We start from the raw sequence: 27,013 nt of genomic DNA on the forward strand, positions 1-27,013 counted from the left end.
ATATTCAAAGTGCTGAAAGAAAAAACCTGAAACAAGAATAGTCTACCAAACAAGGCTATCAAGGGACAGATAAAGAGTTTCCCAGACAAACAAAAGTTAAAGAAATTCATCACCACTAAGCCAGCCTTACAAGAAATGTTAAAGGGGATTCTTTGGGCAGAAAGGAAAGAAGCAAGAGTAAGAAAAGTAGGAAGCACAAAAGCAGTAAAATTAAATGTATCTATAAAAACCAGTCAAGGGATTCACAAAATAAAAGGATGTAAAGTATGACACCATACACCTAAAAAATAGGAGGGAGGGGAGTAAAAATTTAGTGTTTTTAGAGTGGGTTCAAACTTAAGTGACCATCAACTTAATTTAGACTGCTATATACATAAGATGTTATATATAAAACTAATGGTAACAACAAATCAAAAACTGGTAGTAGATATGCAAAAAGTAAAGAGAAAGGGATCCCAGTATATTACTAAAGAAAGCCAGCAAACCATGAGAGGAGAGAGCAAGAGAAGAAAGGAACAGAGAAAAACAACAAAACGACCATAAAACAAGTACCAAAATGGGAGTAAATACATACCTATCAATAATTACTTTGAATGTAAATGGACTAAATGTTCCAATCAAAAGTAGGGTGACAATGAATTAAAAAGCAAGAGCCATCTATCAATATGCTCCCTGTAAGAGACCCTGCAGACCTACAGACATCTGCAGATTTAAAGTGAAGGGATGAAAAAGCATTTGCCATGCAAATGGAAGTGAAAATAAAGCCAGGTTAGCAACGCTTATATCAGACAAAATAGATTTTAGAATTATTCATGTAATGATATTAACCATAACAAATAATAATATCATGTATTTTCTTGTAGAAGATTTCCTCTTCTTGAAATTACTGTCTGTACTATACTCTGCATCCTACCCTTTCCACATTCTCCATTCATTTATTTGTCCTCCACTTTGTCTATCAGACTCAAAGGCATTCCCTTGTACTGTGTCTCTGTGACCTTCCTGTCCTCTAAATACGAATATGATATTTAGCCTTGTCTATTCCACATATGACTGCAGAGCCAGCTGCAGCCATCAAGTAAATAGATTGGCTTCACTGTCAAGTTGAGGCCTCTTCCCTCTAATCATCTTTCAGGCTACCTAGCCAGCCAGGAAGTGCCCATATCCAACCTCAACTAAGATCCTGAGTCTGTTCCAAATGGCCTCCTAAATCCTCAATCCAATGTCTCCATTTGAATGTCTCAAATGCACCTTGAGCTCATATTCCAACATCCCCAATTTCACTTAATAGTCTTGCCATCCAAACAAGTTTGAAATCCAGATTCAGCCTTTGGCCATAATACTCTACACACAGTGCTGAGAAACTATGATTGCCTCAAGTAAGTCTGCTCTGATGTATGGGTGTCTCTCTTTTGTGATGAGTCCTAATGTTATTAGTGCTTTCTATCCAATACCAATTCTCCATACGTCTTATAAATTGTCGGCATGCAATGATCATTGGGTAGTTGATTATTTCATGCACCACTGAAACACGTTTGTATCCTACTTCTATTGCTATTTCTGCGTTTATTAGCTAGAAATTCTAAAGAAGCATAAAGAATTTTTCATAATCTCCTGTTCAGTTACCTCAAAATACAGTCTGCACCACAAAGGGAAGAAAGATCTTGATACATTTGCTCTATTTAGCAATTTTCAGAACAATTATTTGGGTCACATCATCCTCAAACAATAACCAAATTATTTTTTGTTTTGGTTTTTTAGAGAGTGAGTGTGGGGTGGGGAGAGGGTGATGGAGGGGCATAGGGAGAGAGAATCAGGTTTTTTAATTTATTTTAGTCAGAGAGAGCACACAAGGGGGAGGGGCAAAGGGAGAAGGGGAGAGAATCCTCTAGCTGACTCCCTGCTGAGTGCAGAGCCTGATTCAGGGCTCAATCCCAGGACCCTGAGATCATGATACCAGCTGAAACCAAGAGTCGGACACTGAACCCACTGAGCCACACAGGTGCCCCCAAATATTTATCTCAGGATAAGATGCCCCCTTTGCACATGTGCTCAGACTGTGATCATAGTAGCCACTATCACAGCAGGAAAAACCATTAGTCAAGTGACTCTTCTTTGCAGAGAAGTCTAAGATTTTAAAATGAATTGTATCTGTCTGTGTTTGTTAGAGCTGCTATAAGGAGATACCATAGACTGAGTGGCTTATAAACAACAGAAACTTCTCACAGTTCTGGAGGCTGAAGTCCAAGATCAAGGCGCTGACAGATTTAGTGTCCACTTCCTGGTTCACAGACAGCCTTCTTGCTGTGTTCTCACATGGTGGAAGGGGCAAGGAAACTTCCTGGGATCTCTTTTATAAGGGTACTAAGTCCATTATTAAGGCAGAGCCCTCATGACCTAATCACCTCCCTAAGTCCCATCTCTTAATACCATCACATTAGGCATTAGGTTTTCAACATATGAGTTGAGGGGGACACAAATATTCAGACCATAGCAGTATCTGTTAGGAAATTCAGTTAGAAATATGTGGGGGTGGGGAGAAACAGGTAGGATTGCTGGAGTTGGAATACTGAGATGTATCCATGCAGCGAAGAATTTCTTTGTGTGGGAAACAGGCAAAATGTTACATCATCTGCTTTCCCCTTCTCCTTTCTCTCCTTCCCCTTCTTCTTTGGGGGGGTAGGGTCAGAGGGAGAGGGAGAGAGTGAAGTTTAAGCAGGCTCCATGCCCAGTGCAGAACCCAATGCGGGGTTCAATCTCACAACCCTGAGATCATGACCTGAGCAGAAATCAAGAGCTGGATGCTTAACTGACTGGGCCACCTAGGCACCCCATCTGCCTCCTTCTGATATGCCTCATTCACTTCCCTTGTCATGACCCTAGCTGAATTTTTTCTTGTCACTTGACTGCACATACCAAAAGCTTACAAAATAGACTCTGAAGCTTTGATCAACATATAGTTGGAGAGCAATAATATTTGTTGGTTGCCAACTATGGAATGCACGTATTTCATGACTAACATTGCAGTGTGTACATTTGGGTTTTTCTTTGGGTTCCTGTTCTGCTGAATGGAATCTATAATATATTGTCTTACTTTTAGGGATTTTTTTTTAAGTAGAAAGGGTAGAATAAATATAAAGATGCTTGGATAATAATAAGCTTAAAATTATAATTTATGTCAAACCTCTCTCATTTTAGGTAAATTAAATCTACTTTATATATTCCACATAAAATTTGAAGGACCTTCATAAACTTATTTAAACATTTATAGAAAACAAATTTCTCACTATTCTCTACCTGTTTCAGGGACATACATTTTCCTCTTCAATATCCCAGCAGTGGCTTGTGTGAAGTCTTTTCTCTCTTGAACCTGAGCCAACACACTGAAACTCACAAAGTTGACTCTAAAGCTTCAGTCTACTTAAAGAGCAACAAGATAATGTTTATTAGTTCGGAGCTCTGAGTGAAGGTACTTTGTATCTAAGTGACACTATGATGTAATATTACGTGTTGCTCCCCCATACGCTGAATGCAGGAGTAAGTCCCCCTTGTGGAGTCTTTAAGCAACACTACAACAAGGCTGTGTAAATTATACACTCAGTGGTATATGAAAATAAAGGATCTATTACATTCACAGTTCCTAGAAGAGGGAGGCACCATACCTCATACGAGGGCCAGATGGGAGGCCAGATGGAGCCAGGGAACTGGCTCAACCAAGCTGGTGGAGAGCCCAGAGAGAGACACTGAGGACCCCTAGGCAAGCATTATTATTAGGAGTCAAGGGGGAGTACACAGACAAGCGACGTAGGGGAATCTCATTAATGCAGTAGAATGTCATTAGATCACAGGGAAGGGCAAGAAAAGGAATTCATATAAGGTACTAACCTTATTATCACACTGGTATACCTGGTCACGTGGGTGGGGTGCTCACAGCTTGTATGTAGAATGATGAGGCAGCAGGAAAATGTGGTTTTAAAAATTTATAATACGGTGTGTCCGCTTGCTCCATTAGGAACTTCTAAAATAAAAAGATGCAGAAAACGCAATTTGGGAAACTGCGGAAATTTCGGGGCGTCCCCTTTAGGAGTATCCGATGCTGCCCCCTTCTTTGGAGCCTGTGCACACCCTTTCCCATTGCCCCTGTCCTGGACGCTGGGCGCTGGTCTCCTAGAAAGAGCAGAGGATTCCTCGTCCTGCCGGAGGCAGAACAAAAACTACATTACCCAGAAGGCTGTGCCACACGAAGAGGCGTTGCTGGGCTCCACTGGCAGGGGCGGGACTTCCGGCGCCGCGGGTGGGCGTATGTTTGTGACGTGACGGGTGGGTGCACGGGTGACTCATCGGGCCGACGCGGGGAACGGCGGCGAGGCGCTTCGCCCGCATCTCTGTGAGACTTGGGGGCGGGCCGGCTAAGCCCGCGGGAACCCCGTGGCGCCCTCGCGCGGCCCTGCTGTCCCCGCGGCCCGATGGCGCCGCCCGTGGACCCGGCGCGGGTGAGTGGGCGTGTGGGGCGGCCGTGCCCTGTGACCCTGCGCCTCTCCGACGCCCGGCCGCTGTTTCCCGGCGCTCGGGGTGGGTCCCTCTCCGCTCCGGAAGGCAGGTCGGGGGCCACGTGGGGTAGCGCGCATTTCTGGCAACCGGTGGGATGCTGTGTGGAAGGGACAGGCGTGGCTTCTGCAGTCCCCCTCCGCGCCTCCCGCCCCGCACCGTGTGTCCCGACCCGCAGTCCCAAGACCTCACTGTGGGTTCCGGCCGCGCCCCTTCCCGAGGCAGTGACCTTGAGCGAGTCCCCCTGCTGCGCTGGACTTGTGTGTTCTCCGGTGTAAAATAGAGGAGTATTGACAGTTCCTCTTCCTGGGTTGACGGAACTAGAAAGGGTCCGTGGGTGATGTGTGTCACCCGGTGTCCTGAAGGGTCCCGGGAGCATCGCTCTGGGAGCTCTTTCCTCTTGAGCCTGGGTTGGTCTTGGCTCAGCCCAGCGGGAGTCTGACCTCTAGCCTCTAAAGCTAAGGGCTGGGGTGGAGGAGACGCAGTAGTTTTTTGGAATTGCTGCCGTGCTAGGGCAGAAAAGGTGGAAGGACAGGCTGGGAGCCAGGATTTGAAAAGTGAGTCCATTCAGATGGTCAGTGATGATAGTGTGCAGGATTGTGGGTGTCCCTTTGGATACAAATGCACAGGGGGATCCAGCTAACTGTCTAGCAGTCACCCCAAGTACCCTCTTCATAGCCTTGATCATTGTCAGCACTTGCCTTACTCCTATCCACATGGCTCCCTCCCTCCCTTTCAGACCCACTCCAGTGTGCCATCCTGAAAGACGCCTTCCTGTTGCCCCATGTAAAGTGGACTACAATCGCTTTAGTCTCCTTTAGTCTCTATTTCCTTGTCTTTGGAATCTTTAGGGCCCTCTGACATTGTCTTGCTGATTTTAGTTGCTGGTTTAGGATCTGTTTCCAGCCCTGGATCGTGAGCGCCTGTTGCTGCCCTATGCCAAGACCTAGAACGGCCTGGGCTTGTCAAAGGTACTCAATAAATGGTTGAATGAGTAAATGGGTCTCCCCCTCAGGGGGCTCCCATCATACTTGTATTAAATGCACACAACCCCCACGTGGCCCTCAGGGCTCTGCTCCATCTGCCCCTGAGACTTATCTCAGTGCTCCCCTTCCCTTCTTCCCTTGCTTACTGTACCCAGCTGGGTGGTACTGAACTTGCCAAAGTCCTTCCCATTTTGCCGCCTTTGCCCTTGCACTTCCCTTCATCCCAGGCCCTGTCCCCAGGTCCTTGCAGGGCTGTCTCTTTGCACCTCTCCTGTGCATCAGTGTCACCGCTTAGAATAGCCTTTCCTGGCTGTTTCATTTCTAATTAAGGTGCCCCTGTCCCCCACCTGCCTGTTTTCTGTTAATTCTGTCATCTGCTGCTGGATGTTCAGTTCCTGTTTCTGCTCCTTAAATGTGAGATTGTGGGTGACTTTCTAGAGCTGCCCGAGCCTCAGGCTGCTGTAAGTAACGGTGGCATTTACCTCATGGGCTGTGGGAGGATTAGTAAAAGTCACAAAATACATTGAACACATTCCAGGCCAGGCACTTCACTGTTTGCCATGTGGACATTTTCTCTTCTCAGAACTGTCTGGTGAAGTGGGAATGATTCTTGTACTGATGTGGAAATCCGGGCTTAGAGAAATGATTTGATATCTGCCCCAAGGGCACAGCTGGCAAGTCTCAGATTCAAGAGTCTTAATTCAGTCCCTGTGAGTCTGGCTCCATAACGGGATTTTTAGTCACTATCTTAGTTTGTGAAGCCCTTAGCTGGGGCGGGCACATGGGGAGGACCAGGGAGACTCAGCTACTACTGCTGCAGTTCTCCTTGGAATTATCATCATGATGATTTTCCCTGTTCCTCTGATGTCCCAGGTCACCTCCCACAGTCTTCATGGGAATGCTACTGTCTGTCATCTCCAGCAGCTTCCTAGGGGAGGTTTTTCTCTCAGCCATATTGCATTTGTGTCCAAAGGCTGTGTCTATCTCCCCCTTGAGCCCAGCACAGAGCTCTGCCCTCAGGAGGCCTCAGTGATTCAGGTTTGGGTCTCTCTGCATCTTGACCAGAGACTGAGTTACAGGATTCTGACCCCATCCAGCAGCACGAAGTCAACATCATTACCTCTGTTTGACTTTGCAGGTTTTGGTTACCTTCAAGGATGTGGCCGTGACCTTCACCCAGGAAGAATGGGGACAGCTGGACCTGGACCAGAGGGCCCTGTACCAGGAGGTGATGCTGGAGACCTGTGGGCTTCTGGTCTCACTGGGTAAGGGCTCACCTCTCATCCCTGTGGGGCAGATTCCTGGCTGATGAAGAAGGTCACAGGAGCCATCTTCTCTCTTCCCCAAAGACCCTGCAGTTTTCTGTTTCCTTCTCCTACCTGGTCTCCCTGCATCAGATCTGCATCAGGGATCATTGGGATAGAAACAACTTCCTTCTGAACACAAACCCTCACCCCAATACCCAGCACACTCAGGCTGCAGTCTGAAGTCCCTATTCCAGATTGCATAGGAGCCTGTTGGGTCAGGCATCCAGGGCCCAGTTAGCAGGGCTGTGAGTGACGGGCTGTTCTCAGGAGAAAGGGTGAGTCAGGCAGATCCCCATATAGCATTTGTCATCAGTGCCCCCCAGGGATCTTCCTAAATAACACAGTCTCTGTAAAAAGACCCCTGTGTCTCCATGATCATCATTTGTTCTCCTGAGGCCTGGGTCACAGTCCTCCACTGGGGCAGGAGATGCTTTGGAAAGAGCACAAGAATAGCACAAAATGCCAGGGGTGGGCACCTTGAGAAAGCCAGTCCTTTTACCTTCTCGGTCTGGAACGCTGATTGGTGTCAAGAGAAAGTCTCAGAACAGTACTGAGCATTTCATGTGCCTTACTTGTGGGTAATTTCTCTCTTCAGCTGAAGGAACAGCCTCTAGCTCACAGTCCTGAGCTATCTACATGAGCTTGCTAGGGCTCTAATGGTATTACTTTGATTTCGTTGTGTTTTGATGGTAACCTGCCATTTGTGGAAAGTGAACTTGACTTTTCTCATTTACCAGAGCAAAACAGAGTTCCCTTTTAGAACAAAATACTTAACCAAAAATTAAAAGTGGGTCTGTTTAAAGAGAAGCCATCAGTGACAATGGCACCCTGTGTGAGAATGCAGACTAGTCACTCTGAGTTCAGGTGGGAAGACAGACATCAATTCTTAGATGAATTGTGATGAGTTGTACATAGAAATATTAGGGGAACTTAGGACTATGTAGCCAGATGGTCATAACACATCATGGGTGCTTCAAAAAAGACATCTCAGGAAGTGACATTGGAACTGAGCCTTGAAGCTTGGAGGGGAGGTAGAGGAGAGGTTCCAGGTGGAGGAACTAGTACAAGAAGAGGCCCTGAGGTGAGAGGGAGCTCAGCTCCTGGCAGAGCCAAAGGAACGTCAGGTTCACCTTTTCTCCTGCCCCTCCCTGAGCTTGGTGCCAGGCACGTAGGACACATCGGTGACTGTTACTGAGACCTGTCCGAATGAATCCTGGGCTGAGGATTAGAATCTGCCAGTAGAGACTTCAGTGGGTCCTGGTGCCTCAGTCCTTGAAATTCTGTACAGAACCCACCTATCTCTGTTGAGCTGTATCTGGCTGCAGAAAAACAAGCTTGAAACTGGTTTCCCCTGAAGGAAATTTCCCATCCGACCTAATGAGAAGCTCCAGGATGGGGCTGGCCCCCAGGTTGAGGGTTGCAGCTACAAAGTTCTATCCTCTCTGCTCCTCTCCCTGGACCACGAATCTCCCTGTTCCTCAGGCTGGCTCCCTTGTGGGCCTGTGGCATACTGCGGCCTGGACTGAGGAAGCAGCCCCCTTGTTTATCCTCCCCTCACGGAATAAAGGCTTTGTTTTCAGCTCAGGTTACGTGCCTCTCAGATTACCAGTGATCAGAGATGCCATTCACTGATTTCTTCCCCTGGCAGTTTCTCTTCGGGAGAGAGAATTCCCTAGGGAGAGCCCAGAACTACTGATGGCTAGGCCTCAGCCCAGGCAATTTTGTTTCTTTCAGTTTGAGGTTGGAATCAAGCTTCCCTGAGTGGTTCTGAAGCACAGGGTATTTGAGAACAGTGACTTAGATTAATTACAGAATGCCTTGGGAAGGAGGGGCTCCCATTCCCAGGGTCCCGTGGCTGTGTGTGAAAGTGGTGTGCCCAAGTAGGATTGGCTTCTGCTGATGAGGTTCAAGGACATTGGTGGTGTATAGAGAGACAGCACCACCCTCTGTGGCAGCTGCAGCCCGAGAACGGAATTTGTGCACTTGGTTTCCAGGTCACGGATCAGCATTTTCTTCACAGCTTCATTCAGGTCTTGTCCCTGCCATGAAGTCCCAGATGGGATGGAGATATTGCCTTTTTCTCCTACACCATGACCTGTTTCTTTCTCCGTCGACAGGGCATCCGGTTCCCAAACCAGAGTTGACCCACCTACTGGAGCATGGGCAGGAGCTATGGACAGGAAAGAGAGGCCTCTCACGTAGCACGTGCTCAGGTAGGAGCAGACAGCTGGGCAGGTGGGGTCATGGGAGCCTTCAGCATGCAAGCAATCAGTGCCTCTGAACTTCTGTGTAACTCTCTGTGACCTCCTGGTCACATTCATGGAGAAAATGAATGAAATGGGAGTCTCCTAGACTCTCAGATGAGGAAGTCATGCCTTGAAGAAGAAAGTAACTCATCCCAGATCACTCACTTGGTAGAGGTGGGACTGGAACAATGGCTTTCTGGCTCCAGAGCCCTCTTAACCACCACATGATACCTCCCAGCAGAGCAGAAGCTTGTCTTTTATACCGTTTGTCCCCTAGTGTCCCTCCATCCCTCTCCTTCAGTCCTAATTCTCTTCCTTTTACGGTGATCCCCTTTCAGTGTTGGCTTCACCAGGCATCTGGGGCCCTTTCTTCCTTCAACTGTTCAGCACTCTCCAAGAGTGACTCTTCCATTCCAACCCAGTGCTCCCTTCCTTTTCCTCTCTCTGGCAATTCTGATTCTCCATTAGGACCTAGCTCATAGGACACCTCCTGTGGGAAGATGACCCCTTTTTCTTCCCAGTCCTGTTTGGTGCCACTTCTCTGTACTCTTTTTAACACCAAGAGACATCAATTCTTGAAGCAAATACCCCACAGTCAGTGTTATCAAAACTGTCCTCCCTCTTCTCCTCTGGACTGTGAGGAGGGGTCTCCACTCCAGATCCTCAGTCCCCTGGTCCAGCCTGTCCTCTGGATTTTCCCTTTAATGGTGTTAAGGGTACAAGGACCATAGACAGTCATTGGAAACCCCGGATACAGAGCTGTGGAACACAGCAATCCCAGGGTGCTGTTTCATCCTCACTTTCCCACTGAAGTGTTGAGTTTGCTTCTTCTGTATTGAGTCACTAAAAGTCCCCTTCTGTGTATTGGCTTCTCTGCAGGTGACAACGTGAAACTTCAGACCAGGGACCCAAGCACTTGTCAGCTAGTTTTATCTGAGGGAGCCTTGCGCCAGGGAAGCCTGACTCAGGGATCTTCAAGGGACTCCAGGTTGGCGCATGCCAGGGATTGGGAAGGGCTTTTGGAAATACAGAAAGGTCCGTTGAAGCCTGGGGCAGATGCTCAAAATGAGACTCATCTTGGGAAAATGAGCCTTGAAGATGATAGTTCGGGGACAGATGATAGTCCGCGCTCCAGGGTGTTACAGGAGAGAGTCTCTCAGGGACATGTTCTCCATGAATGTGACCCACAGGGACTAGGTAAAGACCGCATGATTCATGTAGGGAATAATCTCTACAAATGCAAGCAGTGTGGGAAAGGTTTTAACCGGAAGTGGTACCTTGTTCGACATCAGCGGGTTCACACTGGAATGAAGCCCTACGAGTGCAACGCATGTGGGAAAGCCTTTAGCCAGAGCTCAACCCTTATTCGGCACTACCTTATTCACACAGGGGAGAAACCATACAAGTGCTTGGAGTGTGGGAAGGCCTTCAAACGTAGGTCCTACCTCATGCAGCACCATCCAATTCACACTGGAGAGAAACCCTACGAGTGCAGTCAGTGTCGAAAGGCCTTCACCCACCGCTCTACTTTTATTCGGCATAACAGGACCCACAGTGGAGAAAAACCCTTTGAGTGCAAGGAATGTGAGAAATCATTCAGCAACAGAGCACACCTGATTCAGCACTACATCATCCACACTGGAGAGAAGCCCTACGATTGCATGGAGTGTGGGAAGGCCTTCAGATGCAGCTCAGAACTCATGCAGCACCAGCGGATTCACACCGGGGAGAAGCCCTATGAGTGTGCCCAGTGTGGGAAAGCCTTTCACCGGAGCACGTACCTCATTCAGCACTCCGTTATCCACACGGGGGAGACGCCATACAAGTGCCTCGAATGTGGGAAGGCCTTCAAACGCAGGTCACACCTCCTGCAGCACCAGCGGGTTCATACTTGAGAGAAGCCCTCTCAGTGCCAGGAATGTAGAAAGGCCTTCACCCACTGCTTCTCTTTTGTCCTTCATAAGGGGATCCACACTGGAGGAAAAAAACCAAAAACCCTTTCAGTGTAAAGAATGTTGGAGAGGTTTTTTTTGTTGGCTCTTCAAACACATAAGTAGTCACACTGGAGATGAGGCCTGTGATGCAGTGAACACGAGAAAGCCACTGCTCTGCCCCCAGTCATCATTGGATTCATACCGGAGAGAATTTTGAGAAGGCAGGTCACCCGTGGGTCCACCTGTCAACATCAGAGAAAGCCCTGGGGAAACACATTTTGAACACAACTACTGAGGAGTCTTTAGCCAGAAGAAGACTCTTACCTACCATCTGAGAATTTGTAATGAACAGGAACCACATTGTTGTCATTGCTGTGAGAAAACCTGTGGACAGGTCAGCACTTACTGGTAACGTCAAGAGTCAGACGGAATGGGACACAGTGTGGGCCTTACTGTGCCTGAGAGAAGGATGTGGGAGACGGACAGTGGGTACTGTGCACTTAAAAGACCTCCGGCCACAGGTCTGCCCCTTGGTTAACACTTAGAAAGCCATCTCAGCATTATTTTTAAAAGAAGAATGAAAAGAAGGGGCTGGAAACCTGGACTATAAACGGAACAAACAAATGTCTTCACGAACTCTTTCAGATTTCCCTGCCAAACCTATTACAGTTTTTCATCAGTTTTATAATTTTGGTGGGGGAATGTTTGAGAGAAAGTGTCTCAGCCCTTTGTTTTTATGTGTGTTCACTGCTGTCCTGTGTCAGGAAGCTTGGACAGTAAGGACAGTTCTACAGACGTTTGCTGGAAGCGTTGTTCCATACATCTCTACCCACAAGGAGCATCATTCTTTCTGAGAAATGTGAAGGCCGAGTCATGCGATACTTGAACTTAGAAGAAGTTAGAATTCTGAAAATAACATCATATGCCACTTGCCTCTGGTGTTGTGAGAGAAGGATCTGCATACAACAGCCACATTAAAACATGCTCCCTCAAGACTCTTTAAGGCTTTGATACTTATAAGTAAAACCCCTTGTTTGTGTGGTTTTTAAATGCCTGATGTTCTCCCTCACTTTTTCTTGATTCCATTCTGCTCTTCTGTTTTCTGTATTTTTTCCCTGACAGCATGTGTGTGGCCTTCTCAGTTGGGGCCTAATTCCTTCCTGTTGTTGGGGTTTCACAGGTTAATCCCATGTAGAGGACTGCGCACTCCCAAGTGGCCCCTCTACAGCTTTCTAGGGGCTGAATTATTGCTAGAACCAGAGAAATAAAACACTCTACTGAGACAAATTTATGATAAGCCCAGAAAAACAAACACAGTATTCTTATTGTCTGATCTTACAAATGGTTGTGTGAAGTTTTGTTTTAAAATAAAGTGCCAGGGATTTGAACAGGAGATGCCGGTTGTGCACATGCGGGAGTGGGGTTTGTGTTGGCTTCACAGTTGCCACCATGGACTTATTCCCTGGGCGCTGGCATTGGATACAGTCATTTGAAATTCAACCTTGGGCTTTCCTCCAAGACTAGTTTTCAAGGTACACAGATAATCAATGTTAATTGGTTAAAAATGTACAGAAAAATATAAAATGATCATTTTCTCAACTTGGAGCTTTCCTCAGTGCCTTTTAAAAGACTACATACACAGTTCACATTTTCACAGTGGGCATGCGCCTTTTTTGCGGTACACATAGTATAACTGCATTCCTTGATGAGTTAATAAGAGTTTTTGTTTGGATAGTGTGCATAGTTTTCTATTCTTTGGAAAGGAGAGTTGACTCAAAGACCCCTATCTCTTCTGTCCTCTCTGGAGGGTGGTGTGTATTGTAGTGGTGGCTGTACTTGTGGCTGAGCCTTGGGTTCAAGAGAGTTGGAGAAACTCCTCTGGAAACGTCTTGGTTTTTATAAAGGGTTCTCCTTTGCATGCCTGGGACACTGACCCCAGTTTGTCCCAAAGCAGGAATGATGCATCTTCCACTAGATGAAGGAAATCTGGGGATTTGTTCCCTCAACTTCAAGGTCTTTCCATACAGTCTTCAGTTAATGTGTTCAGTGCCAGGACCTACTATATACTTGCTGCCATGCTTGGCAGGGGTCTCCTGAGACTTCCATCCTTCATCCACATGACCACTTACTGTGTTCTGGGCACACTATGAGGACTGGGGCAGCTGGGTGACTGAGATAGAAATCATGTCGTTGAGCAGGGAGGGAGCTTAATGCTTAGTGTAGGTAAGCAGACTACACTGAAATCCAAAAAGAGAAGGAAGTTGAGCACATGGTTTTGCTGGGTTCTTAATCACCTTGAAAATTTTGTCTCCAAAGTAGGGTTCTTCTCCATTCTCAGGGTACTGAACCTGAAGGGAGGGTGGTAGTGAATTAGTAAAGTTAGGATAAGTAGCAGAGTGGATTCTCACAAATGAATTCCTACAAATGTCACAAAAGGTAACATTTAGTGCTCCAAGAAATCATTTATTGTAGATCTTAAGTGAGTCTTGGACTCTTGTAGGTATATGAGAGGCACAAAACACCAAAAGAATTTTGCCCTCGTAGAACCTACGTTCTGGGTGAGGAAACGGCAATGTTCCTAACTTCCATAGAATGTTAGAAGGGGATGGGTTCTGTGGAAAAGAGAAAAGCAGGACAGCGGTGACGGAAAACACAGGAGAGGGAAGAGTCCCGACAACAAGACTTTTTGCATTAGGGCTGGTGTGGATGATGTGTTCTGGCATGTATGTTAAAGAGGTGAAAGAACAATCTATTTCTTCCTCTCTAGTGCATATGTGTATACATTTTTTTCTTGCCGTATAGCACTAGGTAGTTTCTGTGGAGTAAGGTTGAGGGCTGGGCGATGCCAATTATTTTTCCTTCGTCTCTGATCTTGGGTGAAATATTATCATACCTATGGCGAGTGTTGTAGAATTTTTTGAATGTTTAAGGAAAATCCATTCTATCGTTGTTTTCAAAAAAAGCCAAGAATGGGTGAATTAGCATCAAATTATATTTTATTCATCATCTGAGTTGATGATACATATCATTTTGTATGAAGTGGTAAAACATATTGATTTTTGAATTTTTAAATCTTTCAGTTTTAAACTTACAGTAAGTGCAAGAATAGTACAATATACTCTTGTATAAATTCTACCCAGATTAAACAATTGTTCGTCCTGCATCTTTTGTTTCATCAGTCTTTCCTGGCATACATGTGCATGTGTGGGTTTCTGAACAACCTGAATTAATGGGGAAATGTATTGCCTCCGTACAAGTGAATGCCTCAATGCGCGATTCCTAATGGCACATTCTATATTACCAGAATATTATCATAATCAGGAAATTCACTATTGGTAAAATACTATTATGTAATCCACAGGGCATGTTCAGATATTACCATTTGTCCTACTATTGCCCCTTGGTGCCTTCACGGGTCGGTGACCAAACCCAGATAGGTTGTCTTTGCTCTCCACTCCTTTAATGAAACAGTCAGCCTTTGAGTTCCTTGGATGTGACATGTCATGTATTTTGTAGAATTTCCCTCTCTCTCTGCTGTTTCCTAATGCGATATTTTTCCTTTTGCGCTGTTTTACACTGAAATCATAGAAGTGATGCTGTGTCTTTCGTAGTACTTCATATCAGGAGGCACGTGGTGTCCATGTTTACAATACGGATGGTAACTACAGTCACTTCTGTAAGTTTGTGTTCTTGACTTAAGAATTACTATTTCCCGTTATTTTCTGTAACATTTTTAAGAGTTTATTTGAGCAAAAATTGATTCAAATGAGGCAGCATCTAATCTAGCAGATAGACGGGAACTCCAAGAAGCTGTACAAAATGACATACTTTTGTAAGGGAGAAGGAAGTAGGGACAAAGAAGTCACCCTAGGCAAAAAGTGGGTTGGTTCATACAAGGTCACTTTCCTTCAGGAGGTGGCTGGAGTCCATCAGGTAAAGTACCTGACTAGTACTGATTAGGATATCCTGATGGTTTATAGTTCCATTTCTGGGAAAGCCAAACTGTAATTAAGTCCTGGTTTGGTGACATAGGACTTAACATAGGGGACTCCATGTTGGCCTATTGTTTTATTTCCCTTTATTTTTCGGATGTAGTTACTCAGAAGATGTTTTGAAACTGTGTGAATGTATTGATCCACGTTAGTATTTCACCCCATAGTTTTAGCCACCACTGATGATCTTCAAATCCCAGCAGTCTTCTCACATTTATTAGTTGGCATTCTACTTTGGAAGTAAGTTTCCCAATGGATTGTCTGTTCACTCATTTTTTATTAATTTACATCAGTAGGGAATAATGCACACTTAAATATATAAGTGGGCCATTCATTGTGATGCTTTAATCTTCCCAGATTGGGCTCAGGGGAGCTCCTTCCATCTTACTTCTTTGTCCCCTTTTAACTTCACCATCACACTGTGGACACAACTTTCTGGTACAAAAGAGGTTACAGTTTTATCTTGTATCTTTCCTTATCCTGCCAGGAATCAGTCTTTTCTTCAAGGAGGTTTTCTTCTTTTTGGTAGAGACCGGTACTGAGAAATCAAGAACTGGGCACTGGGTGTGCTGAATGGCACATGTTAATCACTGCTTCTAGGCCACCTTTTGACTATGTAGAGTGTACTTCTAAAAAATGATTTTATTTATTTTAGAGTGTGAGCGGGGAGAGCGGTAGAGAGGCAGAGGAGGAGGGATAGGGAAAAGGAGAGAATCTCAAGCAAATGCCTGGCTGAGTGCAGAGCTCCACACGGGGCTCGATCTCACAACCCTGAGATCATGACCTGAGCCAAAACCCAAGAGTTGGATGCTTAACCAACTGAGCCACCCAGGAGTCCCTGAGTACAGAGTTTATATTCACAGATGCTACCCATTCCATGGCAGAACCCAAACCACTGAAGTTCAGGAAATGTTTTAAACTTATTTAAAGTAGGCTCCACACCCGACATGGGGCTTGAGCTCATGATCCCAAGCTCAAGAGTTACATGCTCTACCAACTGAACCAGCCAGGTGCCCCAGTGTTTTAAACTTTTTTTCCTTTTATTTAAAATTTAAATTCTAGTTAGTTGACGTACAGTTCAATACTGGTTTCAGGAGAAGAGTTCAGTGGTTCATCATTTGCATGTATCACCCAGTGCCCATAACAAGTGCCCTCCTTAAGCCCCAATGAGGGGCTTGATCCCAGGACCCAGGATCATGACCTGAGCTGAAGGCAGATGCTTAACCGACTGAGCCATCTAGGCACCCCGTGGATTTTTAAATTAATTAACCAGTAATAAAATTATGCTCCTAGCATTTTTAAAAATTAGTTTTAGTTTTAAATTTATTCTTAGAGCAGCTGGACTCTTATCAGTATATGTGGTGTTATATATGAGTCCCCTATTACTTCTTATATAAAATGAGCCATTTTTGCAAATGACAGAATTCATTAAACATATGTATTTGCTACCTACTATTTGTAAGACTTTCTGCGCAAGGGTTGCAATGTGAGAGATGATATTCATAAACACTTCCCCATGTGAAGAATAAATGCAGAGTGCAAACAAAATTGTATTTAAAATGCTATATCTAGGGGCACCTGGGTGGCTCAGTCGTTAAGCATCTGCCTTTGGCTCAGGGCATGATCCCAGGGTCCTGGGATCGAGCCCCACATCGGGCTCCCTCCTCTGCTGGGAGCCTGCTTCTTCCTCTCCTACTCCCCAAGCTTGTGTTCCCTCTCTCGCTGGCTGTCTCTCTGTCAGATAAATAAATAAATAAATAAAATCTTAAAAAAAATGCTATTATCTACCTTGGGCTTCACGGAGCCTACTTAAAAAAATATAAAATAAAAAAAAACATATTAGGGGTGCCTGGGTGGCTCAGTTCGTTAAGGGTCCAACTCTTGATTTCAGTCAGGTCTTGATCTCAGAGTTGTGAGTTCAAGTCCTGCGTTGGGTTCCACGCTGGGAGTGAAGCCTACTTAAAAATAAAGATAAAATTTAGGGGCGCCTGGGTGGCACAGCGGTTAAGCGTCTGCCTCCGGCTCAGGGCGTGATCCTGGCGTTATGGGATCGGGCCCCACATCAGGCTCCTCCGCGATGAGCCTGCTTCTTCCTCTCCCACTCCCCCTGCTTGTGTTCCCTCTCTCGCTGGCTGTCTCTATCTCTGTCAAATAAATAAATAAAATCTTTAAAAAAAAAAATAAAGATAAAATTTAAAAATTAAAATTGTAAACATGCCTATTAAAAAAAGTGAAACATGAGAACGAGGGAATGAGACAGGGAAGGTATTGTGGTTCTGCTTATCTATGGATTTGCCCAGAGGAGGCATCAATGGGAGTGTGACTTTGAGTAAGGATATAAAGGGGCTGGGCTAACAAGCTGTATAGAGAATGGGCATAGCAAGGGCAAATTTTCTCATCTGTTTGATCTTGTAATGGTCTTGTCATTACTCTTAGTCATTACTCAAAGATTAGAATTCTTCATCAGTTATATAGTTACATAGTGCCAGCCAGGATCAGCTAGCGTGCGTATTTACACCTCTCCCTCCTCCCCACCCCCTACTAGACGCTAAACAGGCTGGGTTTCATCAGCTCCCTGAAGGCTGTAAGTGATTTCCCATAAATGGGTCTTTCCAGGTCATTTTTCCTCTATCTGTAATTGCTGGACCAGCTATGCATAAAGCAATTCATAGAGTTTTTCGTGTCCATATAAAACAAGGACACAGTGACACACTTCCTTGTCCCTGAATGTGATATTTCTCTCCATTATACTTTCTCACATTTCTCCTCTGAGTAATTATATACTGTAATGAAATTAATCCTTTTTAAAATTTATTTTAATTCCAATATAGTTAACATACAGTTATATTAGTTTCAGGTGTACAATATAGTGATTCAACAATTTTTTAAGTAATTTTTTATTATGTTATGTTAGTCACCATACAGTACATTCCTAGTTTTTGATGTATGGAGGGCACGTATTGCATGGTGCACTGGGTGTTATACACAAGTAATGAATCATGGAACTTTACATCAACAATTCTATACCTTACTCAGTGCTCATCAAAATCAGTGTTCTCTTAATCCCCTTCACCTATTTCACCCATCCCCCCACTCATCTCCATTCTAGTAACCATCCGTTTGTTCTCTATAGTTAAGACTCTGTTTCTTGGCTTTTCACTTTTGTTTGTTTTGTTTCTTAAATTCCACATATGGTATTTGTCCTTCTCTGACTTACTGCGCTTATTAGCATTATACTCGCGATCCGGCCATGTCGTTGCATAAGGCAAGATTTCATTCTTTTTCATGGCTGAGTAATATTCCATTGTATCCATATGTACCACATATTCTTTTTTTTTTTTTTAAGATTTTATTTATTTATTTGACAGAGAGAGACAGATAGATAGATATATATATGGTGGCAAAAAGTCTGTGGGAGACAGACAAAAGGAATAATCAGGACTTTAATAGTCTCAAAATACAGATGTTACTCTGACGGGTAACCAGACTTTAAAGGTGCTTTACTAGTCTCCTTCTTGTACAAATTTGACATTTTCTCTTTACCATCTAGGGACCTCACCTGTCCCTTTGGATCCATCATATCTATATCTAATATCATCTATCTACCTATTATCCATCTATCATTCTATCTCTCTCTCTATGTATCCATCCATCACCAATCGATCTAAATACATATGTAATATGTGGCCACCCCATCCACTTAACCACCTACCTCATTTTATACATTGTTCTTTTTTCAAACAGAAAACAATTCTGACAAAAGACTCTGACTGACACGCAGGCAGGTTCACCTTCCTCTCTCCTAGAGCAGGGGCACTAAATTTAGATTCTCCCTGTGACTCACAAAGCCACTATAATCAGGTGGACACTGTGGGCCATTATTGCCCTGTGCATTGCTACAATTTTTTATTGGGACTGAGTGGTTAAAAATCACACTGATTTGAAGATTCATTCATTTCTGTTGTGAGATCTCATTAAAAAGAAAAAAAAATTAAGTCCTATACCATGACTGTTAGCCTACCTATTGCTATTTTAATACATTCTATGATTTCTTCTCCAAATCATTCCTACTTCTCTCCCTATTCTCTTGTTTTAGTTTTATAATATTTTACTATCTAGTGTTGTTTAATCTTAACTGTCATTATCAAGAGTCAGTTTTCTACCCCAAAACTTTAACACCACTGGACCCTTTATTTCAATTGCATAGTGTATTTGAAATGATGAAATGCTGGAATATGGATACATTAAAAAAATACCTTCTTTTTACCAAACCTTAATTTAATGCTTTGAAGAAAATAAACACTGTATATCTTTTTAAAAAGCTACTAAGGAGAGGTGGATGATGAAACGCGAGTGCTTTTGAGAATAGCATCATATAAGCCAGTGAATATTCTGTACTCAAAAAGGTTTTCAAATGTTTTAAACTCTTTGGGCCATTTTTTAAAACTTGCAGAGTTTTAAAACCTTTGACTAATTATAGTTTGTGATAGGAAAATGAAAATGAAAATACTGTACCACAGAAATGTGACCCATAAAACAAGTTTGGTAAATTAATAAAAATTATACTTGACAATAATGGAATATCATTTTCAACTGATTTCACTTTCTTATTTTAGAAAGAAGCATTTCATAACTTTACAATGTTTTTACTTCTAAGTACTACCTGTTCACACACACTGCCAGCATTTTAAAAATCTATGATCTAGGGGCGCCTGGGTGGCACAGCGGTTAGGCGTCTGCCTTCGGCTCAGGGCATGATCCCGGCGTTATGGGATCGAGCCCCACATCAGGCTCCTCTGCTATGAGCCTGCTTCTTCCTCTCCCACTCCCCCTGCTTGTGTTCCCTCTCTCGCTGGCTGTCTCTATCTCTGTCGAATAAATAAATAAAATCTTAAAAAAAAAAAAAATCTATGATCTAAATGATTAATATCCATAGTGAAGTCGTACTTAATATTTTCTCCTTTATAATCTACATAGTTAAATAACTTCTTTGTATTTAAGTTTAATTCATTTCTGGTACATCTGTATTTTTCTCTACTTTCATGTTAATGAAATAAAATGGCCTCTGATTTGGGCCATGCATAATAATGATGTATCAAAACAAATTTATAAAAATATACACTAGCATTTTTACATGGCAGGTTTGACATCTTTATGTTAAGATAGAGTATGTTATTTAATTCTAAGATGAGAGCAAGAAATTTACCTCCAAAAATATATATATATAAATTTACCTCTACTATTTCAAATAAATCTCCAAGCAGTTTAGCCATGTATTCAATAAACAGCTTTCCCAAATACTTGATGATTTACTTTCATCAGATACGGGTTTTGGTATACTGACCCCGTTCTGTGACATCAATCTGTATATTTCTTCAGCAGTGATGAGTTGTGTGTAATGCTCTTTTTATCAGGCCTAGCAAGTTCTCTTCATTGAACTTAAGTGTAAATACACAGATGATATAAAATGCATTATGTAATATGGAATATATGTAATATATAGTATATAATTAGGTATGTTTATATTTTTTGTTCTTTTTTTTCCAAGATTTTATTTATTTGACAGAGAAAGACACAGCAAGAGAGGGAACACAAGCAAGGGGAGTGGGAGAGGGAGAAGCGGGCTTCCCGCTGAGTGGGGAGCCCGATGCGGGGCTCGATCCCAGGACCCTGGGATCATGACCTGAGCCACAGGCAGACGCTTAAAGACTGAGCCACCCAGGTGCCCCTATATTTTTGTCTTTAGTAGTATGAGAAAAATTTAGGGGCACCTGGCTGGCTCAGTTGGTAGAACATGTGACTCTTGATCTCAGGGTGGTGAATTCAAATCCCACGTTAGGTGTGGAGCCTACTTAAAATAAAAATTCAAAAAAAAGAAAGAAAAAAAGAAAGGGTGTCTGAATAGCTCAGTCGGTTAAACGTCAGACTCTTGATTTTGGCTCAGGTCATGATCTCAGGGTAATGAGATTGAGCCCATGTTGGGCTCCAGGGTGGGCATGGAGCCTGCTTAATATTCTCTCTCTCTCTCTCTCTCTCTGCCCCTCCCCCATCCCTCTCTAAAACAAGAGAACAAAAAAGGAAAATATAAATTTTAACTGGAATTATATGAAAAAGATACTAATTGTGTTAACTAAATCATTTATGGCATTCGATTTTCTATTTTGGGATTAAGTCTGTCATGCTATTTTTTTAGTACTGATTTTAAGCTTTTACTAGGGCTTTAATTTTGCTTCAGCATTTCCCTACCATTATTTAGCTTAAATTATTTCATTTAGTAGAGAATATTTTAGTAGACTATTTGATATTTTGCAAAACTGTATTATCTTTAGTGAGATATCTTTCTCTATAATTGCAGAGACAATATTTCCTACATACAGAAAACTGGTTGATTTCTGATTATTTTCATAGCATATACATAAATGTTAAACTATGTTATTAATTCTAACATTTTATGTGGTCCTATAGTGCCTCTGAGATATGCAGGAATTTCAGCTCTCAATAATATATTTCTATTTAAAATAAATATAGCTCATAGCTATTTTCCCTGCCTTGTTGAAATGCCAGGAAATTGGTGAGTCAATAAGGGACCAGAATAGTCCTCTTATGTCTGATCAACTTGGGAATATTTCCATATTTCTCCATTTAGTACCAAACAGAATATTTCTTGAAGAAAACCCATTCTTAGGGAAGCCTCCCCTTAAAATTTTGTTGAATTTCATTTTATAGTAATATACTTTAGATCTTTGCTTCTTTTTCCATCACCGATAAGGTTTTTTATCTGAGTGAAATCACTGACTTGCCACAAAGGCTCATACAAAATAGACCTGGTTTGGATATCTGCCCCCAAAGAGCTTTCTTAATGTGATTATTCCTTTCTTTTAAATAGTATGGTAATTTATTTATTAAGCTAGATTCCTTATATTTAGAATTATGTGAAAATCTGATACATTTCATTAACTGATTAACACACAAGCACCTGTATATTAGGCAGGTTTTACCTTCTTTAGCTTCCAAACTGCTCATTTATCTGGTCTCTCTGGATATAGACATCATTTGATTTTTAGAGTCCTGTCTAAAGACAGAAAAACATTTAAATATAGTAAGAATAAAGTAATTTAACAACGAAATGCTAAGAATAAAAAGTATATTGTCTCAAGTTGAAAAATATTGCCTTAAAGACATAAAACTTAGAAAATATTAATAGAAGAAAATACTTTTGAAAACTGGCATAATGGAATATTACAAATATATGTGAAAGATAATAGCATAAGGCTCACAGACTTATTACACAGTCATTTCATTTCATTTACACTGCTACCCACATTATCCACACTGGATTATTTAACAAAAAAAATCATATATATCATTATATTCTTGAGTAAATAATCAAGAACATACTTCCACACAATGACATGGGATCTAAAGATGGTATTCATTCATAAGGAGGACCTGAGTACCTTTATAATACCTATAACAATAACAAAAACTCAATAATACCATTAAATAACAGTAAGAACTCATGTTTTCCTTATTTCCTCAAAAAAACACTAATAATCATTTGACTCAGGATGTAATCAATGTACCCCCATATAATTTGTGGGGGGTTTTATTTTTTTTTTTTATGTTTTATTTATTTGTCAGAGACAGAATGAGAGAGCACAAGCAGGGGGAGCTGCAGGCAGAACCAGCAGAGGGAGAAGCAGGCTCTCTGCTGAGCAAGGAGCATGAAGTGGGACTCCATCCCAGGATGCTGGGACCATGACCTGAGCTGAAGGCAGACACCTAACCAATTGAGCCACCCAGGCATCCCTAATTTGTGTTTTTCTATCAAGAATCTGGCAAATAGTAAGTCCTCCTTTTTTTTTCATTCTTATAAAAAATAAAATAAATGGATCATTTATCTAGAATAATTTAAGACATCCTATTAACTTACTCCATTCCACTGATGTTGTTTCACACACTGTCCCAGACAGCCACTAAATGCATAATTTTTGCTAATGGTTTACTCAAACTCTAGGTCAGTTTATTGTGAAGGATACTTCAGAGGTAGCACAGTTCCTTCACACTGCCTCCCACTAGAAGTTTTTCACAGCTTTCTTGCTTGATGGTTTAACAGGATGTTTCAAAGTCATTTTTCTCATGCTGGCTAGGAATTGTCAAATTTTTATTAAGATGTCTTACACTTTTTTAGTGAGAAATTGCATTTAGAGGTCACAGTCTGGAGAATGGAGGTGGTACTTGCTCAGAAGTTGGTCATAATATCTAGACCTGTTCATATTTCTCTATATATTTCAAGTCAAATATGGATTGGTTAATGTTGATATTTTTTTTCAAGGGAATGAAAAAATATGGCATCTTAAAACAGTTTCCTTTTCTATTTCTTTTATTTTTTCCTAAATGTCTGGGTTCTCAAGTATATTAATATTCTTATTCAGTCATTTTTTAAAAAAAAATTATGACTTTACTAAAAAAATATGATATTGGATACCAGTTCACAATTTCTTGGCTGGTTGTTTTATCTGAATATATCCCAATAAAAATAAACAGATAAAATTATTTTTTTAAGTTTCTCAAAAGTTATTATTTATATGGATTGGTCACAAACTTCACACATAATGAGGTTTGTATACATACACACAAATATATATCTTAAAATTCACTTTGACATTGAAAGTAATGGGTTATTCTATTATATGTTTACGTTATTTGATAAATATCCAAAGTATTTCCATTTTTACAATAGTCAAAATATAATACCAGGTCAGTTCACAGAAGTCTAGCATCCAACTTTCTCTGCCCCATGAGGCCATCGTTTTTATAAGTTTTTTGTTAATCCTTCCATTAGTCCTCTTCAAACACTGTACTTATTTTTTATTTATACTGGTATTCTTTGCATTCTTAGAAAAACAGACCCTAGTTCACATGCTCGTCTGCATCTCACTTTTTTTTTTCACATAAGAATATATCCTGGAGGTAACTCCATACCTGCAGTGAGGAATTCCTCCACATTCACAGCGTAGAGAACCAGGGCCCGTTGTCCTCAATGTTTGCATTATTTCCAGAGCAGAACATTAGTGAGTGACACTCACACAGATACTCTCAATGCTCATTTACAGAGAGAAAAGCCTGTGTTAGGCTTAATGCTGGAATTGCTGCGCAAGATAACAAATTTTTATTATTTCTAATTCTTCTGACTTCAATTAAGATCAAATTCCACTAGATATTGCTGTGATGAGTTTTGCCAACTTGGAAACGGGGATTTTCTTCCTCTGTCAGGGTTTGGCATCATGGGTAATTCTTCACTCCTTTGTCTTTATAATTTAATTCTGTTTACTGGATACAGGATGAGACCTAGAGGCCCGATTCTGAACCAACTATTATTAGCTAGATCCTTGCTTCTTTTCTCTATAGGGATTCTTCAGGCAGTGGCAGTTTTTGAAAGAATTTGTGTCCTGGATGATGCAGAATTTAAACATATCTTTTTTTTTTTTTAATATAGAATGGGCAGAGGGGTTTTCCTCAGCACCACCTCCCTCTTCAGTGGCTTTCAGGACAATGAGCTTTGCCCCCAATTTCTCTACATGGATTGAACTCAAAGGTAAATCCTCAAAGTGCATTGGCTTCTGATCAAACACACACACATAGACACATGCAAACGTGTACAGACAAGCACGTCAGTGCAAATACATACTCATACAGATACACACAGAGAGACATACCAACAAAGGATGCTATACTTCTTATTTAATTGCTTGCAAGGTGATATGTCAGCCAGGGCCAATTAGAAGAGAGAAACCACATCAGAATCTGTACAGTGAGAGTTTAATATAAAACACCAATAGGGCATTGCTGTAATGACAGATTGGTCCATAAAAATAAAGAGAGTCCTGAAACATATAGGAAGAGCAAATATTAGAAGCCACTATCCTTTGGGCTGAGATTGTGTAAGACATCCCCCAACCCCACCAAAGGACCTTTATAAGATCTTGTCCGAAAGGGCAGGTGGTGATTTATGGAATGACAGAGTTGCCTTGATGCCTCACCAGCAGTACTTCTGGGAACTGTCCTCTGGAAGTTGGGAGTGTTTGGGAAAGCTATTCTTGAGAGTCAGAGGTAGGCCACTTTAAAACTTCTCAGGAATGGTGGTGTTGGGAAAGCTGCTGGCTACCATGCACAGCAGGACCGGGGAGCTGGAGACCCGCACTGAGACTTCTCTGTCATTCAATGGTCCAGCTGTGTGCTTGCCCAAAAGGTACAGATTTCATTCTGGGATATGATCTCTGACTGCTCTGTCTCGGGCCTTGAGTTCCTTATATCCGATAATCCTATACTCCAGAGTTCTCGCTACTTTTTACCCTCCAATCCCTTGTTACTCCAGTCCTCTGTTTCTTTAAACTTTTCCTGTTCAAATTATGGCACAATAGTGACTCACTGACCTCTCCACTTTCTCTGTTCCCCCTAGTTTATATACAATACAGAGACCAGAGTGATCCTTCTAACATACAGGTTGGATCATGCCCCTCTCTATTCCAATACTATGTACACACTGGCTCACCATTTCACTTAGAGAAACTCCAAATTCTTTACAACGGTCTACAGTGCACGACATGACCTGGCTCCCTTAGCCCTTCAACCTCAAAGCTGTACACTTACTCCCTTCATAGCTGTGCTCTGTCCTCACATTTTCAGCAAAGATCCAGGCATGATCCTCTCCTTCACGTACTAGTCTGGTTATTTCATCTGTGTGGAACATCCTCCCATACATGCAAATCCCTCACCACTCAAAAATTTGCTCAAATGTCACGCCCCTGTGAGACCAACCCTGATGATCACATTTTACATTGCCATCCACTCTACTATACACGCGCATCTTTACCTGAATTTTCTACTGTCTGTATTTGGGTGACACAACTTTACAACTTACTATGAACCCCAATATTTCTTTTATTATTTGTTCTTTGTTTCCATCAATTAGAATGTGAGCAACACATTTTTGGTTATTTTCTGGTGTGAACACACATTTAGAATAGCGTCTGAAACAGATGAGGTGCTCAATAAATATTTATTCAGCAATCAAACAGCAGGTCACCACCCCTTTCCTTCTGTTTGTACACCTTGGTCAACTTTCTCTCACTTTACTTTTTCTTTTTTTTTTCTTTTTTTTTTTTTTAAAAGATTTTATTTATTTATTCGACAGAGAAAGAGACAGCCAGCGAGAGAGGGAACACAGCAGGGGGAGTGGGAGAGGAAGAAGCAGGCTCATAGCGGAGGAGCCTGATGTGGGGCTCGATCCCAGAACGCCAGGATCACGCCCTGAGCCGAAGGCAGACGCTTAACCGCTGTGCCACCCAGGCGCCCCTTCACTTTACTTTTTTCTTAACAGCCGAGTTTGTTTTTGTTCAGTGGTCTCAGAAATAAAAACATGCTTTGGAAAACAATTTTCATGGTAGCCCGGATGCAGCATAGCCATGGACTCAACTGAATTCTCTCACGTCTCAGAACCCAGGGACCTCTGCTTCCCACCGAGCCTTATCCAGTCACCAACTTCACCAACTTCTCTATTTCTATAGTCATTCTCTTTGTATACATTTGTTAATTAACATTAATAGCTTTATATAATTTGCTTACTTGACAAATGCTTTTCAGATATAATCTTAAGTCCCATACAGACCCTCTCCCACCAATTACAAGTGAAGAGATAATCACTTCCTAGCAAGAGGCGAAATCATGGAATCCCCACTCTTTATCTCAGGCGTTAGAATCCCCATCTCCACAGATGTACAGGTGTGCAGATCTCGCCACTGCAGCCACTGTCGTGGCAGCAAACACAATCTGGGTAGGTGGCTATTTTAAAAAACAAATATCAGAAACTCTGAAGAAATAGAATGTATTTCATAAAACCTAGTAAGAAACTCATATGAAAAAAACCCCCATTCTTCTTGCTTAGATTGAAACAAGTACTCTTATGATTAAAAGCGTCAGGGAGTTTTCTGAGGGATC

The 27,013-nt window shown here is 42.3% G+C and overlaps 1 protein-coding gene across 1 annotated transcript; it reads left to right on the top strand.

Annotated features, from left to right (window-relative positions):
* Positions 1-4,308: 4,308 nt before the first annotated feature.
* LOC113247988 (zinc finger protein 550) lies at positions 4,309-12,411 on the top strand. Its single transcript, XM_026489378.4, has 4 exons — positions 4,309-4,493; positions 6,673-6,799; positions 8,959-9,054; positions 9,967-12,411. Exons 1-4 carry the CDS (start codon positions 4,467-4,469, stop codon positions 10,980-10,982), a joined length of 1,266 nt encoding a protein of 421 aa, XP_026345163.2. The 5' UTR covers positions 4,309-4,466; the 3' UTR covers positions 10,983-12,411.
* The last annotated feature ends 14,602 nt before the right edge of the window (positions 12,412-27,013 follow it).

This window comes from Ursus arctos, unplaced genomic scaffold (assembly GCF_023065955.2).
Source record: "Ursus arctos isolate Adak ecotype North America unplaced genomic scaffold, UrsArc2.0 scaffold_19, whole genome shotgun sequence".
Lineage (NCBI taxonomy): Eukaryota > Metazoa > Chordata > Mammalia > Carnivora > Ursidae > Ursus > Ursus arctos.